This window comes from Salvelinus namaycush, chromosome 18 (genome assembly GCF_016432855.1).
Source record: "Salvelinus namaycush isolate Seneca chromosome 18, SaNama_1.0, whole genome shotgun sequence".
Taxonomy (NCBI): domain Eukaryota; kingdom Metazoa; phylum Chordata; class Actinopteri; order Salmoniformes; family Salmonidae; genus Salvelinus; species Salvelinus namaycush.
Window position 1 is genome coordinate 23594593 of NC_052324.1, and position 27987 is coordinate 23622579.

A 27987-nucleotide genomic window follows, 5' to 3' on the forward strand; every position below is an offset into this window, starting at 1 on the left:
CTTCTTCATACATCATTAAAGATAAGATAGACATGTGTTTTGTAACGTGTTTGGCTATACTAATTGCATATTACTGTATCTTACCAACTGTAAAGAATAATCAGAGCCAACATGAAAACAAAATGTCCAACAAACTGCTCTTACATGGACAACGTTTATTCAAAAAAGTAAAGAGAATCAAGGCCAGAAAGGAATTTAGACTTAATTTACAATAAACTCCAAATGACATTGTTAAACAGTTATACACAACCTGTACATAATTCTTTTTTACCATAACATTTGCAATTAATGTCAAATAACTTAAATAGTATCTATTTAAAAGCGCAAATCTTTACTCATGAATTTGAAGAAGTCCATGAATAAGACCAGGGCAATCTGGGTTGTGGAGTTCACATTTCTTGTACAACAAATAATATGTCAGAGTAGATGACTGTTCTCTTCCAAATCATGTGTGTTCTCCTCATAGAATTCCTCATCCTAATTCTACGGTTCTCTAGCTTTATCTGGAATATACCTCAGGCATGTAGTAAGGTAATTCAAGAAGAGTTAAGAAAAACAATCCTATTAATAATATTGAGTATTCCATGTGGTACTAGTGTTATCTGCATCATTATAAATCACAAGTCTCATAAGCTATTCTACGGCTATACATTATGTATGTATGCATGTAAGGATGGTGGGCGGGGGGCAGTATTACAGGGGTTACAGACTGGTTGAGAACAACAGGGTTGAAAATAGGTGATTCTCCAAGTCACGATTAGGTGAGAATGGTAGCCAATTATTCTGACACTGCAGGGCAGATGAGAGAGTGAATCTCTACAACCCACTCTCCAAGGGTAGCTAGTGGGGAACCCACACCCAATATTGGCCATACATGCACCTGTCAATACATGCACCCAATGCAAAGGAAACTGAAAGACTATCACCACAAGCAGGAGATAATATACAACAGTAAATTTAATATTATAAACTGGGTGGTTCGAGCCCTGAATGCTGATTGGCTGAAAGCCGTGGTATACCACGGGTATGACAAAAACAATTTTTACTACTCTAATTAGGTTAGTAACCAGTTTATAATGGCAATAAGGCACCTTGGGGGTTTGTGGTATATGGCAAATATACCACGGCTAAGGGCTGTATTCAGGCACTCTGCTTTGCATCGTGCTTAAGAACAACCCTTAGCCTAGGTATTTTGGCCATATGCCAAACCTCCTCGTGCCTTACTACTTAATTATAAACTGGGTAGTTTGAGCCCTGAATCCTGATTAGTTGAAAGTCGTAGCATATCAAACCGTATACCACGGTTAAGATTAAAACAATTTTTACTGTTCTAATTAGGTTGGTAACCAGTTTATAATAGCAATAAGGCACCTCTGGGTTTGTGGTATAGGGCCAATATACCATGGCTAAGGGCTGTATTCAGGCACTCTGCGTTGCGTTGTGCATAAGAACAGGCCTTAGCTGTGGTATATTGGACATATACCACAGCTAAGGCCTGTTCTTAAGCACGACAACACAGAGTGCTTGAATACAGCCCTTAGCCATGGTATATTGGCCCTATACCACACCTCCTCGGGCCTTATTGCATAAATATATTACAGTACATTTCATAATATATTACAGTATATTACAATATATTTAATGTCATCTGTCCAGTTTACTGTTACTGGACAAGAAGAATGGAACTCAAGTCTGAAAAAGGTTTAGGCATTACAATAATGTTGTGGGTCAGGAGAATATGTGTGTGTGAGAGAGAGAAAGATTGGTCTGGTGGCGCAGGACTAGGACTTCTGATCCTCTCCTGCAGCAGACGTGGCTGTGCTCTCCGGCTTAAGGATCTGATAGGTGATGAGATACTCTGGGTAGGCCTGCCAACAAACATGAGACAGTGAAGAGCAATAAGAGCAAATAATCAGTACTGGATTTCAAAGCAAATTTTCCATTGTGGATGTTTTAGTCCAGGTCTAGGCTTAAATCTGTCTGGGAAACCAGCCCCTAATTTGTAAAACTTCTGCCTGGACTTGCCTTTGAGGGGATAAATAAAATAGTATTCAATTTAAGTCTCACCTGCTCCCCTCTGTAGATTACGTACTCTGCGTAGGCCAGGCCGTTGACGCTGGGCCGACCAATCACAGAGTGGTGTCCAGGGGGGGCGTGGGCCATCTTCATGGCACTGAACTGGAGGAAGGACTTCCCCAGGGTCACACGGCAGAATAACATCTGCCTGGAAGTCACGGAGAACCGGGGTCAAATAATGGTTCAGTAATGAGGTTTCACAATTATCATAGCTCTGATGAAAGCCGTGATTGATTGATGGATTAATTGATTGAGAGAGAGCCACTAGTTTGGCAAAAGTCTATTCATGAGTAATAGCAGTAAACCCTCAATTCACCTAAATATGTGTTCTTTCCATCAATCATGTCTCACCTGTGGCACAGGTAACAGGAGCGGTCTTTGTGAGTGGGGCATCCGGTGCCGCCCCCGATGCCATACACATACTGGTTACTCTTAGAGGAGTTCTCAGCAAAGTAGATCCCTGCTCCAAACATCCCTCCGATGTATGCATGCCGCTCGTCAAAGCCTTTGTGGATGATGGCATTTATGAACGGAGAACCTGGAGAACCAAAAGACATGAAACAAGAACAATGTGAAATACGAATGAAATTGATTTGTAAAAAAAATAAAAATAATGACACAGGGTTAACATTTCTCTAGTGATAATCAGTTAAGACATTTTTGTTGTTGAAATAAGAAGCGTGGTTTAAAAAAATAAAAAAACAGGTTGTAATATGGAATATGTCTTGTTACCATGGAAGAGCATGCGCTCATTGTGGTGGTTATGGTTCTCATCGGAGATCTCCTTCTGGCGGTGTGTGTATCGCTCTCGCAGCTTCTTATTGACCACCTTCTGGATCTGCATGGACACACAGACAGGAATCAACTATAGCAGCAATACTAATAACTTCTAATCTTCCTTCCTTTTCAAAAGATGGGATCAAAATTCCTGAAACCATTGTGCAGGGGTAGGCAACTAGATTCAGCCCGATGCTGATTTTTGTCGGAGTGGATGATCGGGGCCGGAACATAATTATAATAATTTGTACACTGCAAACTGACCACAACTAAGCCCAAAAAGAGACAATTTGAAAATAACAGTAATTTCATACGTTGATTACATTAAAAACACGTCTCTTATTAAATTATATATATATTTTTTAAATAATCCACTTGCAGGCAAGTTTTGGGCCGCCTATTGCCGACCCCTGCCATAGTGCATTCTTAACAACCAATAACTGATCGAGGGTGGTATCAAATTGAAGATATGGGTATATTTCTATCTCAAAGAGATCCATCCTATGAACAAATGTAGAGTAGAGCGTGTAGTACTGTAATATAATGTAAAGCTGACCTTGATGATGTTGTATCTGCTGAACACACCTCCTGCGTTGCCTCCATCCCTGTGTTCTCGGATGGTACTTTGCATCTGGAGCAGAGAGAAGAAAAACATACATGAAACGTCTTAAAACAGGTTAAAAAAAAAAAAATATCACAGAATTATTAGATTTCTCTTAACATGGTACTCTTTCTCCCCTGAGCGACAGTTGGTACAGAACCTTCACTCAGCTTCATTAGGATGCTGTGGATCAGTGTTGTTAAAGGCTCCGTTTTTATCAGCATTCAGACCAGTGTGATGAGGTCAACTCACAGAATCAAATAGAATACGTATGTACGTATACATTATACACAAGTGTACATAATAGAACATAGAACACCTTCCTAATATTGAGTGGCACCCCCTTTTGCCCTCAGAACAGCCTCAATTTGTTGGAGCATGGACTCTACAAGGTGTCAAAAGCATTCCACAGAGATGCTGGCCGATGTTGACTCCAATGCTTCCCACAGTTGTGTCAAGTTCGCTGAATGTCCTTTGGGTGGTGGGCCATTCTTGATATACACAGGAAACTGTTGAGCGTGAAAAACCCTGCAGTGTTGCAGTTCTTGACACACTCAAACCAGTGCTCCTGGCACCTACTACCATATGCCGTTCAAAAGGCACGAATATTTTGTCTTGCTGAATGGCACACAAACACAATCCATGTCTCAATTGTCTCAAGGCTTGAAAATCCTTATTTAACCTGTCTCCTACCCTTCATCTGCACTGATTGAATTGGATTTAACAAGTGACATCAATAACAAATCATAGCTTTCACCTGGTCAGTCTCATGGAAAGAGCAGGTGTTCCTAATGTTTTGTACACTCAGTGTATCACTCTCTGTATGGGTGTACCCACCTCCTCCTCCACTGATTGTCCCTCCTTGTCGTCAGAGGCAAGGTCAATGAGGACCGTGCCCTGGTTGGCACAGTGGAATGTCAGGTATGGGTTGGCACCTGGAGAACAAACAAATAACTTGTTACGCACTCATACTTGGTTATACATTGGGTTGGCTTCCCACCTATACTTTCAGTGCCAGTTTCCCACACGTATATTAGGTCTAGTCCTGGACTAAAAATAACTTTCAATAGAGAATCTCCATTCCAGGAATAGGAGGAATAGTCTAAGTATTTGAGGCAGCAATAAATGGGAAAAGCCACATCAGCTCCTCAGAGATTTCTCGGGAATGTCCTGACCAATGTTCCCTCGCGCAGTCGCTCCGAGACTGCCGGGCAAAAGAAATATCAGCCCACGGAAAGAAGCACAAGATTGAACTTCACTCAATTTTCTTGAGATTTCTCTGTTAGTTAACACTATCAATGTTTCCCTTTACTCTGGCAATTATGATCGAATCAACACAATATTAGCCACTTTAAATGCAACATACCGCAACAAAACAAACTATGAAAGACTTCGTATGCAAAACTACGCAAGAAATGTTGTTGTAGGCAGAACGCATCGGAGTAGGATTCTATTGCATTGATGCACAAGACTCAGCCCAGTGCAGCGTAACCAATCAGAGCTGCAGTAGACCGATATGCAAATAGACCATTGCCATATATGGATCTGGACCATTTACAGCATGAGCGGTCGTGAGTAGATGTGCTTGCTTTGAGATCAAAGCAGGAGCTGCATGTAGTCACGTGTGCACATTTTGTTAATATCTTTTGCTAGTTAGTGAGGGGAGTGATTTCTTCCTACAAGAGCACAAAACTTTGAAAAGCAAGTCAGGTAAAAAGCTTTTTTTTATGTTAAGAGGCAGTGTTGTATTTTGAGACAGGCTTGAATAAGTTAAGTAGCCAATAGGCAGAGGGTAGCTAGCATAATTTGTCTGATTCGCTGTAATAAATGGTATGGGAAAAATAATGCATTTTATTTTGTAAAGTGGTTTCTTGCATCAAACAACATTTTGTCAGTCACCTTGTCTGAAGGACAAGTGGATAAACAGGTTAATGTCAAGCACTACATGTTTTTTTCTAAAGTCTCATGGAATGTAGGCCTACATTGAGCACCACATATTGACTGTTACTGTTGGCTGAATGATAGAACAGCTATTTCCATGTTAAAATGTTATGGGATGTATTTTCTCCATTGTTTGTCTCCACTCTGGTAGGCCTACATTATGATCAAATAGCCACAGTAGCCTACTTGGCCACTGTTAAAACTATAACTTAAAGCAGGTACAGCCTCAGTGTTCACAGTAAATGTGCGCTGGAAGTTACACAGAATTTTCACAACGTTCAAGTTTGCGCTCAGCAGACCTGAAATGTACTCAGTGGCGAATATCTTTTGAGGGAATATTGGTCCAGACCTTGTTGTCCTCCCAGCAGCCTCTCCACTCCCTTGATGAGTTTGTGTCGGTGGCCGTAGGCGTTGATCCCAATCTCCTTCAGCTCCTCATGACCCATGTCAGCCAGCACATCCAAAGAGATCTGGGAGAGAACAGAACATTCAGTACAGAGCAGGGATCCTAAACTGTGTCATGACAACAGCTACTTCAAGAGTGGGAAAAAGACACATGAAATGTCAGACTAATTAGATGCCCTATTAAATAAGTTACGATATAGCATAAAACTCAATCATTAAACACTCACCTGTTCTCTCTCAAAGATGTCCCTCAGATGCTCCAGACCCAAGCTCTTCAAAAACTGACTGATGTTCATGTCCAACATGGCCACTGGAATACAAAGAGCAGATTCAGTATCTGAAATGAATGGGCCACATTGATTCATCTGTATTGATTTACATGCTGACCACATACATGTTTTTCAATAATTTTATCCAAACTGCTCACACACACACGTCTGCATAGCCACGTGCCAAAATAGAACTTGGTTCTATTTGAGACGCTTGATGCGCTGCAAGTCCCGCCTCTCCCATTTCCTCATTGGTTTTTAGGAGCATATATCCACATGGGTGATTGAAAGATGAACTGAGATCCACACTCCAGTCGGTGGTGGTAATGCACCTTAAAGTTGGTTGCCAACCAATATAAAGTCAGAAGACTGAAGGAGGAGAGACTAGAAAACTAAAACTAGGTTTACCCTTTTATATGTGGATTAATTGTTGGAGTAGAGAACATAGCTCATTTCAGGTAATATAACAACCCAATGTTTATATCCCAGGACAAATTAGCAAGCAAAATTGCCATGAATGTTTAATGAGTTTCAACCAGTCCTCAAATTAATGTAGTTGGTTCAAAGTTTGTTTTGATATTTCAACCTGCATGTCCTGATCACGTCTGGTGTGACTGGACAAAAATCGACATGTGTGCGATAGCGCACGCCAGAACCTGGTCTAGTCAGCATGTTAGACTTCAACCAGTGAGTCAAAGCTGTTGACGGAGCTGTTGAATCTTCAAGAATATCAAAACGAGTAGAATATCAGCTTCATGCTAAAACCCCGGCCCCAGTTTCCTTCCTGGCTCTCTCTCTCTCTCTCTACTCACATTCTCCCTCCTTCCTATCGGAGCCCGTGGCCCCGTCGGCCACCCCGGATGTCCCTGCGGCCCCCAGGTCGTTGAGGGGCCCGGCCAGGTTGTCAATGCTGCTTGCTGCAGACAGGCAGGAGGGCGTGGAGGCCGGGGAGATGACCGAGCCGGCGCTGACCACTGTGGCCTGGGGCTTGAAGCAACTGGGCAGGGCGTCTGGGGGCATGGCATCCATCAGCAGGGCCCGGATGTCATCAGCCTGAGAGGAGGACATAATTAGATGGCAAAACCATGTGAGAACTGGTTGTTCTAAAAGTTTGAATTTCAGGCTGTGGACCAAATCCCTAGTTTCTGCTAAGTGTCAAAATATATAAAATGGGAAAAATTTTAAGAATATACACTGCTCAAAAAAATAAAGGGAACACTAAAATAACACATCCTAGATCTGAATGAATGAAATATTCTTATTAAATACTTTTTTCTTTACATAGTTGAATGTGCTGACAACAAAATCACACAAAAATTATCAATGGAAATCAAATTTATCAACCCATGGAGGTCTGGATTTGGAGTCACACTCAAAATTAAAGTGGAAAACCACACTACAGGCTGATCCAACTTTGATGTAATGTCCTTAAAACAAGTCAAAATGAGGCTCAGTAGTGTGTGTGGCCTCCACGTGCCTGTATGACCTCCCTACAACGCCTGGGCATGCTCCTGATGAGGTGGCGGATGGTCTCCTGAGGGATCTCCTCCCAGACCTGGACTAAAGCATCCGCCAACTCCTGGACAGTCTGTGGTGCAACGTGGCGTTGGTGGATGGAGCGAGACATGATGTCCCAGATGTGCTCAATTGGATTCAGGTCTGGGGAACGGGCGGGCCAGTCCATAGCATCAATGCCTTCCTCTTGCAGGAACTGCTGACACACTCCAGCCACATGAGGTCTAGCATTGTCTTGCATTAGGAGGAACCCAGGGCCAACCGCACCAGCATATGGTCTCACAAGGGATCTGAGGATCTCATCTCGGTACCTAATGGTAGTCAGGCTACCTCTGGCGAGCACATGGAGGGCTGTGCGGCCCCCCAAAGAAATGCCACCCCACACCATGACTGACCCACCGCCAAACCGGTCATGCTGGAGGATGTTGCAGGCAGCAGAACGTTCTCCACGGCGTCTCCAGACTGTCACGTCTGTCACATGTGCTCAGTGTGAACCTGCTTTCATCTGTGAAGAGCACAGGGCGCCAGTGGCGAATTTGCCAATCTTGGTGTTCTCTGGCAAATGCCAAACGTCCTGCACGGTGTTGGGCTGTAAGCACAACCCCCACCTGTGGACGTCGGGCCCTCATACCACCCTCATGGAGTCTGTTTCTGACCGTTTGAGCAGACACATGCACATTTGTGGCCTGCTGGAGGTCATTTTGCAGGGCTCTGGCAGTGCTCCTCCTGCCTCTCCTTGCACAAAGGCGGAGGTAGCGGTCCTTCTGCTGGGTTGTTGCCCTCCTACGGCCTCCTCCACGTCTCCTGATGTACTGGCCTGTCTCAGTAGCGCCTCCATGCTCTGGACACTACGCTGACAGACACAGCAAACCTTCTTGCCACAGCTCGCATTGATGTGCCATCCTGGATGAGCTGCACTACCTGAGCCACTTGTGTGGGTTGTAGACTCCGTCTCATGCTTTATTGGGGGTGTCTTGCTAATTGCCTATAATTTCCACCTGTTGTCTATTCCATTTGCACAACAGCATGTGAAATTTATTGTCAATCAGTGTTGCTTCCTAAGTGGACAGTTTGATTTCACAGAAGTGTGATTGACTTGGAGTTACATTGTGTTGTTTAAGTGTTCCCTTTATTTTTTTGAGCAGTGTATTATGGTATGGTGCATAAAGACGGCAGCCCCCATGTACTCATATAACAAACGGCTCATTTGCCATGTTCACCGAAATGTATCGTTACTCTTTTTTATGTATGGACATTAGCACAGTATACAGTGAATTCAGATAGTATTCAGACCCCTTGACTTTTTCCACATTGTTACGTTACAGCCTTAATCTAAAAAAAAATTATATATTTTTTAATCCTCAATCTACACATAATACCCCATAATGACAAAACTGTTTTTTAGAAACGTTTCCAAAGGTATAAAAATAAACTGAAATATAACATTTACCTAAGTATTCAGACCCTTTACTCAGTACTTTATTGAAGCACCTTTGGCAGCAATTATAGCCTCAAGTCTTCTGTGTATGAAGCTAGAAGCTTGGCACACTTGTATTTGGGGAGTTTCTCCCATTCTTCTCAAGCTCTGTCAGGTTGGATGGGGAGTGTCGCTGCACACCTATTTTGGGGTCTCTCAAGGAGATGTTCGATTGGGTTCAAGTCCGGGCTCTGGCTGGGCCACTCAAGGACAATCAGAGACTTGTCCCGAAGCCACTCCTACGTTGTCTTGGCTGTGTGCTTAGGGTCGTTGTCCTGTCGGAAGGTGAACCTTCACTCCAGTCTGAGGTCCTGAGCGCTCTGGAACAGGTTTTCATCAAGGATCGCTGTACTTTTCTCCGTTCATCTTTCCTTCGATTCTGACTAATCTCCCAGTTCCTGCCGCTGAAAAACATCCCCACAGCATGCTGCCACCACCATTCTTCACCGTAGGGATGGTGCCAGGTTTCCTCCAGACATGATGCTTTACATGCAGGCCAAAGAGTTCCATCTTGGTTTCACCAGAGAGTCTTTCCCAGCGGGCTGTCATGTGCTTTTTGCTGAGGAGTGGCTTCCATCTGGCCACTCTACCATAAAGGAATGATTGGTGGAGGGATGCAGAGATGGTTGTCCTTTAGGAAGGTTCTCCCATCTTCACAGAGGAACTCTGGAGCTCTGTCAGAGTGACCATCAGGTTCTTGATCACCTCCCTGACCAAGGCCCTTTTCCCCCCCGATTGCTCAGTCTGGCCGGGCAGCCAGCTCTAGGAAGAGTCTTAGTGGTTCCAAACTTCTTCCATTTAAGAATGATGGAGGGCACTGTGTTCTTGGGGACCTTTAATGCTGCAAAAATGTTTTGGTACCCTTCCCCAGATCTGTGCCTCGACACAATCATGTCTCGGAGCTCTACGGACAATTCCTTTGACCTCATGACTTGGTTTATGCTCTGACATGCACTGTCAACTGTGGGACCTTATATAGACATGTGTGTGCCTTTCCAAATCATGTCCAATCAACTGAATTTACCACAGGTGGACTCCAATCAAGTTGTAGAAACATCAAGGATGATCAATGGAAACAGGATGCACCCAAGCTCAATTTCGAGTCTCATAGCAAAGGGTCTGAATACTTATGTATACGTTATGTTTTTTTAATTTTTAATACATTCTACAAACCTGTTTTTTTCTTTGTCATTATGGGGTATTGTGTGCAGATTGATGAGGGGAAAAAAATGATTGAATACATTTTAGAATAAGGCTGTAACGTCATTTTTTTGGAAAGCCACAGGGTCTGAATACTTTCCGAATGCACTGTACATGATCCCAATTCTAGCTCCAAGACGGCGGCAATTAGGAAAAAAATAAAAATTAGATGGTTCAATCTGCCTATAAATCAGAACTACGTCGCACGTCGTAGTTAAACTGTGGATAGTGTTCAAACGATGGAGTCATATCTGAATTCCTATCTTTATGCACCTTCGCCATTTGAGCAAATGTCTGCCAGTAACAGCAAAAAAACAACACTTCATTTTGTGGCATTGCTAGCTGCTCTAACAGTAAGAGATCAAGGCGTGTTACCGTGGCCAGGTCCAGTGCCGTCTGTCCCTCCTGATTCTTCATGGTGGGGTCTGCTCCGTGGGCCAGCAGGAGAGCACACAGCTGGGTCCGGCCCTTTTGAGCCGCCTCATGGAGGGGGGTGAAGGCCCACTTGTCTGTAGCATTCACACACGTGTTGAACTTTATCAGGAGGGCAGCAATGTCCACGTGCTGTAGGAGAGAAGAGACAGGAGAGGAGCAGAGGATAGGAGTAGCAGATTAGAGGAGACACGAAATTAATAACACGATATGACCAGAAACTGATGACATCCACACTGTTACATATCTTAAGCTTTCCACAAGGTCACTTTCATCACAGTGTGGGTGTTTTGTCCTTATATTTGCTGTACGGATTTTCTATAAGGTTTTGTAACCCAAACAATATCTTCTGAGTCATCATCCAAGCTGTTACATAGCATAGGTATTTATGTATTGTCTATGTTATAAAACGTTAGGCCAAACCATACAGCATGTACAATGTCTTCCGCGGCCTGGCGTAATATTTGTGCCGACTCACCCCGTAGGAGGCAGCGTTGTGCAGGGGGATGAGGCCTCCTTTGTCCTGTGCGTTGACATCAGCCCCGTGCTCCAGGAGATACTCCGCCACCTCCAGGTTGTTGTAGCCAGCTACAGAGGTGGGAAACAAGACGGATGACAACATGAAACAACATGGCAGTCTACCTTACAAAAAAACAATGAATGAAAGATCTTTATGTAATTTGTCAAAGTAATAGTATAGCTCCAAATTATCAAAGTGTCCAGGGTTTAATGAGTTGCCTGTTTGGGTGGTAAAAGTCTGTGTCTGGGTTCCACATTTGCCATTCAATAAATTGATTCCACTGCTTTGCTTGCTATTTGAGGTTTAGGCTGGGTAACTGTAAAGCACTTTGTGACAACTGCTGATGTAAAAAGTGCTTTATAAAATATGAAAATGTATTGATTGATTGATTCCACGAATTGATTCTGGTAGGTACAGTACCTGCAAGGTGCAGGGGAGTGGAGTTGCGTCCCTGTGTGTCTCTACAATTGATGTTCTCTGGGCTGCAGAGTTTCTGGACGCGAGCCAGACAGCCCTTTTTAGCAGCATCCAGCAGGGCAGCGTCTCCTCTTAGCAGGTCCTGGATGTCCGTGTCTCCATCCTTCACCATGTCCAGAGGCATATTACCGTCTCGGTTCTTCTTGGTGGGGTCTGCTCCATGCTGAAGAAACACACAAATACATCATCTTGAATATACATTAAAAATAAAAAAAATGTTAAATACTTTGTTCTGGCGCTGAAAATCTCTTTTAGCTATACACATAGCTACACAGAGACACTTTGGCGCTTTGAGCAAAGTCTATAAAAAGCTATCACAATAAATACTTCCGTTTGCCTCAGTATATATAGCCTTATGCCTTTGCGACCTGATCATTTCTGAAGAGTTGATATGAAAGGCACAGCTAGACTAACCTTGAGCAGCAGTTTGCAGATCTCGTATTTGCCCTTGGCAGCAGCCTCGTGGAGAGGGGTGAATTTCCAGAGGTCAGCTACGTTCACTGACGCCCCGTGTCTGACCAGCAGCTCAGCCACCTCATAGTGACCATAGGAGCAGGCGTTGTGGAGGGGCACCAGACCACTGCAGGACAGACAAAAGACTAGTTAAACCAGTAAAAGCACAGAGATCCTATAAATAATGTAATTCTATGACTAATGTTTTCAAGTATTGTATGTATTGAATGCAAAATGTAATCCAATGATAAAGAGGTATTCAATGCAGAATGAAAGCAAATGTAAAGATATGTATTCAATACAAAGTGAAAGCCTTTTTGCTGACTATCTGAAGTGAAAGCAAAAGTCTCAGCAAAGACAGTAAGGAAGACAGAGGTAGTAGGGTGGACTAGTAAGACAACACGTACCCTTTGTCTTTAGCGTGTACGTCAGCTCCATGATGTAGCAGGTACTCCACCACGGCCACACGGTTGTAGCCTGCAGCAAAGTGCAGAGGGGTGGAGTGACGACCCTCCAGGTCCCGACAGTTCACGTTCTGAGGAGTGCACAGTTGCTACAACACACAGACGAGACAACATAGACAGAATATCAAAAGTGACAGAGGAAGATATCTTGGATTCATGATGGTAGGTCGATGGTTGATGCATGTAACGTGATTGAATTCATGACTCCGAGACGATGTAGCTGATCAACTTACCTGCACAGTGTCCAAATCTCCAGCCTTAGCGGCTTCCAGAAACCGGTAGTCCACGTCAGAGTTACGAGTTGGAACATTTTCTGTATGAAATGGACCAACATCATGAAATAAAACATACTGGGAAATTTGACAAAGCACTATGTAATATTTATGGGCAAGATAGTCGATAATTTCTTTGTTATACATCCTGCTAACTTACCATAACTGCATAGGCTAGATTTAAAGGCCATACTGTATGTACGTAATGCAGCTTTCATCCAAGTTCATAAAACATCTTAGATGCACACAGGCACCATTGTCAATCCCAATGTAGAGCGGAGAATATAAAAAGAGAATCTTTGTATTTAACCCAAGACGCTCTACTACTGTACCATTGAGGATCTGCTGTACGGCCTCGTTGCCCATCTGTGAGGCAGTGAAGCCCTGCAGGGAGACGATGGCAGGGTCAGCCCCGTAGCTCAGCAGTAGTCTGCATGTCTGGATGTGGCCCGCCAGGGCTGCCCGGTGGAGGGACGTCTGACCCAGGGTGTCCACCGCATTCACCTGGAGGGATGGAGGAGTGAGGGAGAATGACAGAGGGAATAGTCAGTGACAAACAGCAACAGACTCAAAACTAAATGTGATACACGTATTTCATAAAATATTTTTTGGTGAAGTTATCAGATATGGAGGCTGTGAGCCAGTGAGAGAGATATGACAAGATAAATTAAATGAAGTGGTATTTGTGAGACTGAAGAAGCCTGCAGTGTGTACCTTGGCTCCATGTTTCTGCAGCACCTCTAGGATGTCGTTGTGTGCTCTCTCAGACGCAACATGCAGGGCCGTCATGAAGCTACAGACAGAAGAGAGACAGAGACAAAGGTATCGCTTTACTTGTGCTGGAATCAGCCTCATAGGATTTTCATTCTGCAGTTTAACAAGCCAACATTCTCAATTGAAACCAATAGATGCCAAACTATTTTTGGTGGGGGGGGGGGGGGGCACCCCTCCGATACAATGTTATTGGAAACACGGACATGGTGTCTTACTCTTTGTTCTTCTCGTTGATGTTGGCACCTTTACGCAGCAGCAGCTCTGTCACCTGCTTCCGTTTGGGGTGAGGGGAGGCAACGGCACAGTGCTGAAACAAAAGGACAATACCTTCAATGAAATCACTGTATGGAGCGTGTGTGAATGCCTTCTCAGGTTTTGTGCTTGTTTTTATAGTGGTCATCCTAGGTCATGCATGTCACAAAGGGAGCAAGGTTATGTATGTTACACAAATGTATTCTGACAGACATAGGATACGTCCAACATGGCACCCTGTTCCCTATATAGTACACTACTTTTGATCACGGCCCATAACTTTTTATATAGGAAATAGGGTGCCATTTGTGACATCCATAGCTGTTGATTATGACGTAACGTTAGATGTCAGCACTGTGACATTGAGCATCAGCCAGAAGGAACAGGGATGATCTCACCAGGGCTGTCTCATTTGTCTGTGGGTGTTTGAAGCTGATGATCTCCAGAGCCAGGGTCTTCTTCACCTTGGCCATGTCTGCCTCCCGAGCTGCCTGGAGCAGTGAATGACCTTTAAACTCATCTGGATGGCGGAAAGGAGATTGAAATGTGAGAAAAGCTATGGGCCCACGTAGACATTCTCATCTGTATATAGTCTTTGTGAATTGTGAGAGTAGTCTGTGCACATGTTAATTTCATTATCAGGTATAAAAAGTGTGCACATGTATACAGTGCATTCGGAAGGTATTTTGCCTCAATCTACACACATTAACCCATAATGAAAAAGGAAATAATTAGACAAAATAAAGAACTGAGGGCATCCCGAGTGGCGCAGTGGTCTAAGGCACTGCATCAAGGTCGCTAGCTGTGCCACTAGAGATCCTGGTGTAAGTCCAGGCTCTGTCGCAGCCGCCGCGACCAGGAGACCCATCGGGCGGCGCACATTGGCCCAGCATCGTCCAGGTTAGTGGAGGGTTTGGCCGGCAAGGATGTCCTTGTCCCATCGCGCTCTAGGTTCTCCTGTGGCGGGCCGTGCGCATGCACGCTGACACGGTCGCCAGGTGTACGGTGTTTCCTCCGACACTTTGGTGTGGCTGGCTTCCGGGTTAAGCGGAAGAAGCAGTGCGGCTTTGGTTTGGTCGTGTTTCGGAAGATGCATGGCCTTCGCCTCTCCCGAGTCCATACGGTAGTTGCAGCGATGAGACAAGACTAACTACCAATTGGATACCACGAATTTGGGGAGAATTTTTAATTATAAAGAATTGAAATATCACATTTACATAAGTATTCAGACCTTTTACTCATTACTTTGTTCAAGCACAATTGGCAGCGATTACAGCCTCGAGTCTTCTTGGGTATGACGCTACAAGCTTGGCACACCTGTATGAGGAGTTTCTCCCTCTCTTCTCTGCAGATCCTCTCAAGCTCTGTCAGGTTGGATGGGGAGCGTCGCTGCACAGCTATTTTCAGGTCTCGCCAGAGATGTTCGATCGGGTTCAATTCCGGGCTCTGGCTGAGCCACTCAAAGACATTCAGAGACTTGTCCCGAAGCCACTCCTGCGTTGTCTTGCCTGTGTGCTTAGGGTCGTTGTCCTGTTGGAAGGTGAACCTTCGCCCTAGTCTGAGGTCCTGAGCAGGTTTTCATCAAGGATCTCTCTGTACTTTGCTCCGATCATCTTTCCCTCGATCCTGACTAGTCTCCCAGTCCCCGCCGCCCTTAAAATATCCTCACACCATGCTTCACCATAGGGATGGTGCCTTGATACAATCCCGCCTCAGAGCTGAATGGACAATTCCTCCGACCTCGTGGCTTGGTTTTTGCTCTGAGATGCACTGTCAACTGTGGGATCTTACATAGACAGGTGTGTGCCTTTCCAAATCATGTCCAAACAATTCACCACAGGTGGACTCCAACCAAGTTGTAGAAACATCTCAAGGATGATCAATGGAAACAGGAGGCACCTGAGCTCAATTTTGGGTCTCATAGCAAAGGTTCTGAATACTCATGTAAATACGTTTAAAAAAAAAATAGTAATACATTTGCAAAAAATAAAAAGTTTTTGCTTTGTGATTATGGTGAATTGTGTATAGATTGATGAGGTATTTTTTTTTATTTAAACCTTTTTAGAATAAGGCTGTAATGTAACAAAATGTGGATAAAGGGAAGGGGTCTGAATACTTTACGAATGTGTGGTGTGTGTGTATGTATGTACATACAGTGGCAAGAAAAAGTATGTGAACCCTTTGGAAATACCTGGATTTCTGCATAAATTGGTCATAAAATTTGATCTGATCTTTATCTAGGTCACAACAACAGACAAAAGTCTGCTTAAACTAATAACACACAAACAATTATACGTTTTCAAGTCTTTGTTGAACACACTGTGTAAACATTCACAGTGCAGGGTGAGAAAGGTATGTGAACCCTTGGATTTAATAACTTTGGCAGAAATAACCTCAACCAAATGTTTTCTGTAGTTGCGGATCAGACCTGCACAACGGTCAGGAGGAATTTTGGACCATTCCTCTTTACAAAACTGTTTCAGTTCAGCAATATTCTTGGAATGTCTGGTGTGAACTGCTCTCTTAAGGTCATGCCACAGCATCTCAGTCGGGTCGAGGTCAGGACTCTGACTGGGCCACTACAGAAGGTGTATTTTCTTCTGTTGAAGCCATTCTGTTGTTGATTTACTTCTGTGTTTTGGGTCGTTGTCCTGTTGCATCACCCAACATTTGTTGAGCTTCAACTTCCTGCAAAATGTCTTGATAAACTTGGGAAACAATTTTTCTGTCAATGATAGCAAGCTATCCAGGCCCTGAGGCAGCAAAGCAGCCCCAGACTACGATGCTCCCTCCACCATACTTTACAGTTGGGACACTTTGGACACTGTTAACTAACCTCCAGACGAGCGTCAATGCCATACAACTCTCCTTCCGCTCTTCAACCGATCGCTGCCCGCACCTGCCCGACCGTCCAGCATCACTACTCTGGACGGTTCTGACTTAGAATATGTGGACAACTACAAATACCTAGGTGTCTGGTTAGACTGTAAACTCTCCTTCCAGACTCACATTAAGCATCTCCAATCCAAAATTAAATCTAGAATCGGCTTCCTATTTCGTAACAAAGCATCCTTCACTCATGCTGCCAAACATACCCTCGTAAAACTGACCATCCTACCGATCCTTGACTTCGGCGATGTCATTTACAAAATAGCCTCCAACACTCTACTCAACAAATTGGATGCAGTCTATCACAGTGCCATCCGTTTTGTCACCAAAGCCCCATATACTACCCACCACTGCGACCTGTACGCTCTCGTTGGCTGCCCCTTGCTTCATACTCGTCGCCAAACCCACTGGCTCCAGGTAATCTACAAGTCTCTGCTAGGTAAAGCCCCGCCTTATCTCAGCTCACTGGTCACCATAGCAGCACCTACCCATAGCACGCGCTCCAGCAGGTATATCTCACTGGTCACCCCCAATGCCAATTCTTCCTTTGGCCGCCTCTCCTTCCAGTTCTCTGCTGCCAATGACTGGAGCGAACTGCAAAAATCACTGAAGCCTCATATCTCCCTCACTAGCTTTAAGCACCAGCTGTCAGAGCAGCTCACAGATCACTGCACATAGCCCATCTGTAAATAGCCCATCCAACTACCTCATCCCCACTGTATTTATTTATCTTGCTCCTTTGCACCTTCATCTTCTGCACATCTACCATTCCAGTGTTTAATTACTATAATGTAATTACTTCGCCACCATGGCCTATTTATTGCCTTACCTCCCTTATCCTACCTCATTTGCACACACTGTTAATAGACCTTTTCTACTGTATGTTTGTTTATTCCATGTGTAACTCTGTTGTTGTGTGTGTCGAACTTCTTTGCTTTATCTTGGCCAGGTCGCAGTTGTAAATGAGAACTTGTTCTCAACTAGCCTATCTGGTTAAATAAAGGTGAAATAAAAATACAAAAATGTTTTGGTGTGCTGTACCTTTTATTCTCCACGCATAGTGTTGTGTGTTCCTTCCAAAACAACTCAACTGTAGTTTCATCTGTCCACAGAATATTTTGCCAGTAGTGCTGTCAAACATCCAGGTGCACTTTTGCAAACTTCAGATGTGCAGCAATGTTTTTTTTGGACAGCAGTGGCTTCTTCTGTGCTGTCCTCCCATGAACACCATTCTTGTTTAGTGTTTTACGTATCGTAGACTTGTCAACAGAGATGTCAGCATGTTAGAGATTTCTGTAAGTCTTTAGCTGACACTCCAGGATTCTTCTAAACCTCATTGAGCATTCTGTGCTGTGATCTTGCAGTCATCTTTGCAAGACGGCCACTCCTAGGGAGAGTAGCAACAGTGCTGAACTTCCTCCATTTATAGACAATTTGTCTTACCGTGGACTGATGAACATCAAGGCTTTTAAGAGATACTTTTGTAACCCTTTCCAGCTTTATGCAAGTCAACAATACTTCATCTTAGGTCTTCTGAGATCTCTTTTGTTCGAGGCATGGAATATGAATAGCAAACTCAAATTCTGTGAGTGTTTTTTATAGCGCAAGGCAGCTCTAACCAACATCTCCAATATCTCATTGATTGGACTCCAGGTTAGCGGACTCCTGACTCCAATTAGCTTTTGGATAGGTCATTAGCCTAGGGGTTCACATACTTTCCCCAAACTACACTGTGAATGTTTAAATGATGTATTCAATATAGACAAGAAAAATACAATAATTTGTGTGTTATTAGTTTAAGCACACTATGTTTGTCTATTGTTGTGACTTAGATGAAGATCAGATCAAATTTGATGACCAATTTATGCATAAATCCAGGTAATTCCAAATGGTTCACATACTTTTTCTTGCCACTGTATCCATATATGTATGCACGTATGTATGCACGCACATGTGTTCTCTCCAGTCTCCCAATGAACTCACAGGTTAGTCTCTCTTTGAGTTCGGGGGTGGGGGCCATGTCCACGGCGCTCTTGCTGTGGCAGTTGAGAAGGGTGGGGTCGGCACCATGGCTCAGCAGCAGCGAACACACCTCCACACGGTTCTTAGATGCAGCCTCATGGAGAGGAGTGAACTGCCATAGGTCCATGGCATTCACACACGCTCCATGCTGTAGACAGACAGGAGAGTTTATTAATTGTTCTCCATCAATAAAACCAACATTCTACAATTGTCTAATTAAAAGGGGCATCAATGACGGGTCTCCAGAAATCAATTTTGTAAAATGAACTAGAATCTTTTAGAGCCCTTACCTTGAGCAGAAGCTCTGTGACCTCAAAGTGTCCATAGGAGCAGGCGTTGTGGAGAGGGACCAGGCCACTGCCAGAGAGATAGTCATTCAAATGAACAGTTCTTGTATTCTATGAATCTGTGGTTGAGACGCTTCTCAGCTGAGAATGGTCTTAGACGAAGAAACAGTGGAAAACAGGCCTTCAATGGGACTGTATTGAGTTTGGTCTTACCCTTTGTCCTTGGCATGGACGTCTGCCCCGTGCTGCAACAGTAGTTGGACGATACGGACTCGGTTGTAGCCAGCCGCCAAGTGCAGTGGGGTGGACTGGAACAGAGGACATGTCATTAGACACACAGAGCTCAGAGTCAATGCACATCAGAACACACTGCCTTCAGGGAGCCAGAGAGAGTGAATGGCTGATTATGCTAGGAAGCAAATTGCATGGACGAGCGGTCTGAGTTCTCATTGCAGTTGAATGGTGGAAGGATGCAAGATCAGAATGGTTCTTGACTATTACACCCCAAAACAAAATCAACCTGTTCTCAACCACCCTGTCTATGTAAGTCTGACAGAACTCTCAGATCATCAATCTTAAAATATATTTCTTAGGCCACACACTAACGCTTGCTTACCTCAAACAAGTTATGAAAAATGGAAATCTGACTTGTCCCTCAACTAGACCCCTTCCTTCCTAAACATAATATACAGGAGGCTAAAAAGATGGCTACGGTTTGAATCTGTTTATTCATAAAAATATGTTGCGTAGATCTGTTTGGCCATTCCAAATCACATAGTGCCTTTGTGAGCCAAGCATAATAATGTTAGTGTACACAAAGCTGTGGAATAGTTTTCCACCCAGGAGTTTAGCAACAGTTTACCTCACGGACAGAAAGGAAGAAACAGTAGCATTCATGCACTGGTAGGTATCAAGACAAAATAAGACCACTGAACAACTCAGACAGGACAGACTAACAATATCATTCATGTTTGATGAAGGCAATCACACGGAAAGAAATCGAATAATACAAAAAGCATGAGCAGCAACGACGACACAGCACTTAAAGATGAGGAATTATATTTTTTCTTCAACCAAGGAATATGACCCATTCAAGACGAGACGTGACAAGCGGACAGTGTCAAATCACAAACATACAATATAGTACAAGAATCAATTGACAAAATGCAGGTGCCGGCATCCAGACATGCACATGTGACCATAACAGAAAAGTCACAGTCCTACAATAAATATATTGATTGAAGAGAAAGAAGTGATTGAAACTTAGCAGAGGTGGGAGTGTGTAAAGTAGTTAGGAGTGCAGAAAGGGGAGGGTGGCACTCTGGAAAAGCAGGCAATGTGGTATATTCGAGCTCCTTTCCAAAACCAACGAGCGAAGCGGGCCGTGGCCTCAGAACCACTTACTCACCTCCACCACACACACACCAGACCTGGGTTCAAATAGTAGGTTGGCCCATCTGTTTTCTTTTAAATCCTTTCAGCATGTGATCGAGCCTTGCTGGAGTGCTTGATGGGCATGGTTTTGGTAGTCCACTTTGGGGACTATTCCATCTGTACCATTGCAGCAGGAAAGCTCAAATCAAGCACAGCTAATGTATTTGAAAGACAACAAATACTATTTAAACCCAGGTCTGGCACACATATACCCACCCACACATATTCACAGGACAGGAGCATTGGGGTGGGAAATATGAACGTGACCAGTAGACCCATTTCCATGATGCGCAATTACAAGTGAGAGCCAGCGTATTGGTCAAATAAAACAAGGATTAAAGAAAAAATACAAATCACAACAGTGCAACAATCAGGTGGCAGTTATCGAGAAACTTACCAGCATTTTTTGGGATGTTGACTGATCGACAATGTTGCCAGTCACACAAAAAACAAAACAAAAAATTACAAAATTTTAGTATTTTTAATTTCACAGCAAAAAAGAATACTTTTAGCCTATCACCCTTTAAAGTGAAGTGAGAAACACACCGGAATTAACCATTCATATAAATTCAGTGACACCAGGTACAATGAGTACACAGCTTTAGGGAAATGTGACTACTCTCACTGTTGTGCCGTATTATTCTTAATAAGGCATACAGGCTCCCTGGTTATCCCCTCGGGAAAAGCCAAAGTGCTTATCCTACACCCACACAAGTCCTCAGACTGGCACAGGCACACAGGAGGTGCAGGCAGTGAGTGCTTTGTTGTCACCACAGTGTGCCCAAGAGTCTTCTTAACAAAACAGCCCATTCATATAAACCCAAACAAAACAGATGGAGGAAACACAGTTATGATAACATTTTGTTGTTGTTGAGGATTTCCTAAATGTCAGTTAGGAACAAGGTAATGTGCTTGGAAAACCTAAATGTCAAAGAATAATGAGTAGGATTTTAAAATATACACTTTATGGACCTGGTTAGCCAGAGTGAATTATGATGACAGAAAAATACTGCTCATCCTAGCCAATAGACTCTAGATTATGCATTATTCAAAATTATGAAAAGGAGAAAGATATGGTTTCTTGCCAACTCAGAGATGGATTCTAGCTTTTTGGCAATGACTTCTCTACTCATGAGAATGCCCAATGCATTCTCATGAGTAGAGAAGTCATTGCCAAAAACTGAATAAACTGAATAATTACAACTGGTGCCAAACAAGACGAGGGGTAAATACAATTACTAATGAGCCAATACTATTCCACAATTACCAATGCAAAGTAGAGCCTTGACTTTAAGTACACTTTCCTCAGACTGAAGTTAATTGTCAAGTCATGACACCCTGAGTAGAGAGAGGAGTGCTCTGGTGAAACACAATATCCTCTGATCCAAACACTAAACTCATCAACAGCTAATAACAATTCAAAGATTAAAATAATCCTAAACAACCATCCTATTACCACAAGTCATTCATGACAGTAAGCCAATGACCATGTTCACATGTGCACAGTATTCCGGATAGTAGCTCATATCCCACTAGAGGTCTTTTTCGGGATAAGCCGTTACCTTTCACCTTCGATATCCCACTCACGAGTATCCCTGTATCTATGAATGAACAAAATATTCATAATTTAAGTTCATAGGGGTTAAATGGAATAGTAACTGAAATATGGACACGGACTGTAGGACTATAACCTCACATGTAGCGTAATATCATATTAACTCCTGCAGAATTATGCATTTTTTGCAGTAAAATTATACAACAAATGTTAATTTTGTCTCAAACAGGAAAATATGATTTCTTTCAGCATCTCAAGAAAATGCGAATGACTTTGTCATCTTTGACACTTACGCAAGCAGACAGTATTTCAACCAAGACGAACTGAAGTCTTATCGGAAACGTGTTTCATAGTCCTCAGCTTTACATTTCCTTAAAACCGGTCAAACTGATGACATTAGGACATTTTGCACAGGACCAATCTTTACAGTGTTTGAGTTATTGCATATTCTCTTCAGTTCCTAAACGAAACAGACAACTTAACCGATGTTAACCAGGTTACTAATGCATTCATTCTATCGATGCAAGACATTCTGGTGAGCACTACTTTATTTAGTCGTCTGGTGCAATACGTTGACAGAAGAGAAGCTGCATGTATCTAACTATAGTTGACAAACAAAATGGCCTACCAAATGTTGGAAATTATAAGCAGAAACTTATAGGCTATATAGCCAGTAGGCTATATAGTTCAGTACAGAGTATCAGCAAAATAAATGATGGAATTATGGTTGATCGAATTCCGCAGGTAGCCTACATTTTGAAGTGATTTGTTTGACAATGAGAAGAAAACATCGCCCAACACCCATGAAATGTGAAACTGAGCCTGCACAGACTGTGAAAAACAACAGTAAATGGGATAAGATGTTTACATGCCACAGTATCCCATCTAAGATCAGCAAATCCCAGGCAACTTATCCAGGTTTCTCATAACCAGGATACAAGCCTTTTCAGGTTATTGTAAACGGGATATGATATTTATATGCGTCAACTCAAATACATGAGTATCCTGAATAATGAGATATTAGTGTGCATGTAAACGTGGTCAGTGAAAGTTCTAGAGATTCAATGCATTAAGCTAAAATTGAATTTCCATAAAATATACACGCTGCAATACATGTTTCCAACTCCGGTCCTCGAGTACCCCAACAGCACATTTTTGAAAACCTGATTCAATTTGTCAAGGGCTTGATGATTAGTTGACAAGTAGTATCAGGTGTGCTTGTCATGGGCCACAAATATATATATATATTTTTTTTTTTACTGTTAGGAGTTCAAGGACCAGAGTTGGGAATCACTGCACAACATCATGGTTTAACAACCCTGTCCTCACCCCACCCCCCCAGATGTTTCACATTTTTGTTTTAACCCTAAACTGGCACACCTGATTAAATTTGTTAACTAATCATCACTCCTTTGACTAATTGAATCAGGTGTGCCAGTTTAGGGTTAAAACAAAACAACCCCCAAGGAGAGGGTTGGGAAACTCTGCACTACATGATAGAATATTAATGATGTGATAAACAAAAACAAAGATCTGAGAGCTTCAAGCTAGTATATTCAAATAACAGCTTTGATAGGAAAATTTGATCGATATTGGCGACAACTTGGTTATAGCAAATGTTTGATGTGCAGAAGACCGAGGATCAGTGTTACTAGAATTAAGGGGTAACCGAGGGACCCAAATAAAAGTGAAAATATTTCCTACGAAAATCCATCTGCAAAATCGATTTGGAGCAATAGCTAAACACTGAAGGAGTAGGAACAAAAATACTAATTATCCATAGTCCATTAAACAGTTGTTGTTTTTTTTACAAAAACATTGTACCAAAATGAACCCTCTGCACACAGGGAATGGTTAAATAGGGTAACATACATTTATATACAATGAAAAGGATTACATTTCAACAACGATCACAGAAAATATTTGGACAGATGGGTACCCTTTAGGTCAAAAATCAGAAAAACCCATGTTGATATCGCTGTTAAATCAGTACAGTATATAGAGAATATGGCCTGGGCAGAAGTTGAGTCAAGTTAAAGCGTCCCCTGCCTAAATCCAATCCAATGACAAATCCTCTTCATAGTGTCCTACATATAATAATCCGCCTAGGATGAGATGGTGTTTTTAATCCCTACACAAGTGACTTTGTTTTGGAATGTAGGCTGAAAACACAGTCTCTCTCCAGACTTTTCTTGCCATTGGTCACACCAATCTTTAGAACAAATCAAGCATATGCTACAATATCATACAACATTAATATAGCGTGTGGGCATGTAATGTTGTGGAGGCGATATCCTTCTTACCTTGCGGCCATCACTGGCATGGCAGTTGACATTTAGTGGGGTCAATAGTGCCATCAGCTTCTCTTCATTGCCACTCCTGTAGCACAGTTCATAAGAGAACAGAAGAGAGAGAAAATATTTTGTATTAGAAAATAATTAAAGATGTGGTAGGTAGACTAATACTACAAACAGATCAGTCCAATGAAACAAGTCGATAAAGATACTCACCTTGCCGCTTCCAAGAGTTCATCTTTCTTATACTCACCTGAATACAAAATATCAGGTTAGAACAGCACAGAGATCCAAGTCAAGACAAGCCATGATTCAGACAAAAGGTTACAGTCCTGGGCCCAGTTTCACAAAAGCATCTTATGGCTAAGTTAATCGTTAGAGCGATAGGATCCTATGGTTCCAATATTCATTTTGCCTTAAGATGCTTTTGGGAAAGCGGGCCCAGGTCATTATAGTTGCAGTCACGTAAAATACAATATACACCATAGGAACGTACCCAATGTAATGGGGGAGAGAACTGTCTGAAAGGGAGTAGTTGTATGAAACTCACCGGTGAGCACAGCCTTGGCGGAGGGGTCTGCCAAATCCAGAGCAGACTTGCCGTCCGTATTACGGATGTTGGGATCAGCGCCATGCTGGAGAAGCACTGTGTGAAGGAGACATAGGAAAGTTTCATTATTTTAATTCAATTATAGTCTTATACCTTGCACAGTTTACAGTACTTTAACATACCTATAATAAATCACCTTAGTAAAGTCAATTCTATATCTGCATTGCTTGCTTTTTGATGTTTTAGGCTGGGTTCTGTATAAGCACTTTGTGACATCTGCTGATGTAAATTTGATTGATTGAATATTGTCAACATAACATTTCCTGGACAAATTACCAGGGTTTAAGAGTGTTGAAAGACACAAAACTGTATATTTGGGTGCAGTAACAAGGCACTGGGAGCAGCAATATTCCATGTGCAGGCCTCTCATTTATCAGAGTATTCATTTTTAGCGAAGTACAGATATTCTTAAGTTTAGGATGTGGATGTCACCCTCCATCTTCAGACAATGTATTTTTGACATCCACCCTTACCGATGCACACGTCAATTTTGCCCTTGATGGCTGCCTCATGCAGAGGTGTGTAGTTCCAGTTGTCCCGTGCATTGGGGTCTGCACCTTGGCACAACAGTAGACTGACCACCTCAGCGTGGCCAAAGGAGCAGGCATTGTGCAGGGGGATGAGGCCACCATCGTCTCTGGCGTGCACATTAGCTCCTGTCTGTAAGAGGTGGTCAACCACATCCTTCCGGCCAAAACCTGACACAATGACAGACAAAACATGGTCAGTGCATACAGGGTGACAGTAATCCAGGCTGTATCACATACGGCCGTGATTGGGAGACCCATAGGGCGGCGCACAATTGGCCCAGCATTGTCCAGGTTTGGCAGTCATTGTAAATAACAATTTGTCCTTAAACTGGCTTGCCTAGTTAATTAAAGGTTAAATTACCAAAAAAAAAAGTAATGTCAGTTCATGAATTAAAAAATAATAATAACAGAGCATAATAACAACCACCAAACTACTTTTTAGCAGTTCCTCTTGAACATGGTTTCCCAAACTCGTTTTGGTTTTTGACCTAACACTACATTACTGATTCAAATAATCAAAGCTTGAAGAGTTGGTTATTTGAGTCTGCTGTGTAATACTATGGCAAAAACAATGAGTGCACCCTGCATGGGCCCCAGGACAGAGTTTGGGAAACCCTGCTCTAGAATGCCAAAAAAGGTATGCATATTTTGGTTCCAGCCCTGCAACAGAACAGATTCAACAAATCAGCTGGTAAGCAACTATTGATTTAGTGAACCAAAGGTGTGTTAGTGCTTGGTTGGAACCAAAAAGTACACTCTGGGGTTCACCACGGAATAGCTTGAGAAACACCCAAAAATGCACTTTTGTTTACGTTTAGCTAGTAACAACGAAGGCTGAGACTGAGGCCTTCTGTCCCTATCGGTCTGTGTGCCAAACTGTTTTTAGTATTAGCTAGTTAGCCAACTAAGCTAGTTGTTTTCGATGGGCCTTGATCTTGGCAAAGTAGTTAGCTAACTAACAGCAGCAAATTAAATGAGCATTACATTACAGCGTTACAGTACAGTAGTTAACTAATAACTAGTTATCCATTCTCGTCGTGGCAGACCAGCATTTTGATATTTTTCACAAGCACCATGCGATGTTTGAAAACACTCCAACCTGCCAGCTCGCGCTGACAACACAAAAACAAAGCTTATTAGCGCTATCTTAACTAACCAGCAGCGAAATGCAGAGGGGTAGATTTCCGTCCAGCCATGTCCTTCGCATTCACATTCACCGAGTCTACAAGTCTCTTCACCCGGGACACATCTCCATTCCGACAGGCCTCAAATAGCTCCCTGAAAGCTCCACCGATCCCACTACCGTCGCCAGGGGTCGTGTCTCCTGAACCCGGGCTCGAGACACTACTACTCCCCCCGCCGGAGGTTGTTGTGGTCGGACTTGTGCTGTTCCCACTGCTGAGGGCCGAGGTTTGAAGATCCGGGGAGGCCGAAGGGTTCTCCATGCCCGTGCTGCATCCACGCTCACCATCCGGAGGCACTAACGTCGCTGTCACAAGATCAAGCGAGGGAGAGCCCGGCGGACTTACCGAAAGAGAACCGTTTCGTGGCGGAGATAGCAGGTTGCCCTGTTGTTGCTGCGATGAGCGACGAGACACCGCCATTTTCGCAGCAGCTCTCAAGTCAGACTAGAGAGGAAGAGGCGAAGCGAGAATGATAAATCGGCCCAAAATCTGTCTTCTCCGGCAGGTGGCGTTTTTTTTCTCACGAAGCGAGGTGTGTTTGTGTGTGTGTGTGTGTGTGTGTGCGTACGTACAGTGGCAAGAAAAAGTATGTGAACCCTTTGGAAATACCTGGATTTCTGCATAAATTGGTCATACAATTTGATCTGATCATCTAGGTCACAACAACAGACAAACACAGCCTGCTTAAACGAATAACACACAATTATACGTTTTGAAGTCTTTGTTGAACACACCGTGTAAACATTCACAGTTCAGGGTGGGAAAAGTATGTGAACCCTTGGATTTAATAACTAGTTGACCCTCCTTTGGCAGCAATAACCTCAATCAAACGTTTTCTGTAGTTGCGGATCAGACCTGCACAACGGTCAGGAGGAATTTTGGACCATTCCTCTTTACAAAACTGTTTCAGTTCAGCAATATTCTTGGGATGTCTGGTGTGAACTGCTCTCTTGAGGTCATGCCACAGCATATCAAATCGGGTTGAGGTCAGGTCTCTGACTGGGCCACTCCAGAAGGCGTATTTTCTTCTGTTGAAGCCATTCTGTTGTTGATTTACTTCTGTGTTTTGGGTCGTTGTCCTGTTGTATCACCCAACATCTGTTGAGCTTCAACTTCCTGCAAAATGTCTTGATAAACTTGGGAAAAAAATTTTCAGTCAATGAAAGCTATCCAGGCCCTGAGGCAGCAAAGCAGCCCCAAACCATGATGCTCCCTCCACCATACTTTACAGTTGGATGTTTTGCGAGGTGTTTTGTATGGAGGTCAATGAGTGTCGA

The 27987-nt window shown here is 43.1% G+C and overlaps 1 protein-coding gene across 4 annotated transcripts; it reads right to left on the reverse strand.

The window, feature by feature from the left end:
* Positions 1–1512: 1512 nt before the first annotated feature.
* On the reverse strand, positions 1513–27172 carry LOC120063253 (poly [ADP-ribose] polymerase tankyrase-1-like). 4 transcript variants are annotated; one of them, XM_039013499.1, is made up of 28 exons: positions 26683–27172; positions 25470–25694; positions 24937–25032; positions 24603–24639; positions 24396–24471; positions 20935–20955; positions 19317–19411; positions 19107–19173; positions 18778–18964; positions 14304–14425; positions 13869–13960; positions 13594–13672; positions 13212–13383; positions 12841–12920; positions 12551–12696; positions 12105–12270; positions 11634–11853; positions 11172–11281; positions 10637–10825; positions 6882–7122; positions 6028–6110; positions 5745–5865; positions 4292–4389; positions 3410–3484; positions 2809–2914; positions 2428–2623; positions 2068–2224; positions 1513–1868 (listed from the first exon to the last, which is right to left on the reverse strand). In XM_039013499.1, exons 1-28 carry the CDS (start codon positions 27128–27130, stop codon positions 1782–1784), a joined length of 3792 nt encoding a protein of 1263 aa, XP_038869427.1. In that variant the 5' UTR covers positions 27131–27172; the 3' UTR covers positions 1513–1781. The 4 variants fall into 4 exon arrangements, with proteins under 4 accessions (XP_038869427.1, XP_038869428.1, XP_038869430.1 ...); XM_039013500.1 differs by having other exon boundaries at positions 1753–1868; positions 2428–2614; XM_039013502.1 differs by lacking the exon at positions 20935–20955 and having other exon boundaries at positions 1753–1868; positions 2428–2614.
* Positions 27173–27987: the final 815 nt, after the last annotated feature.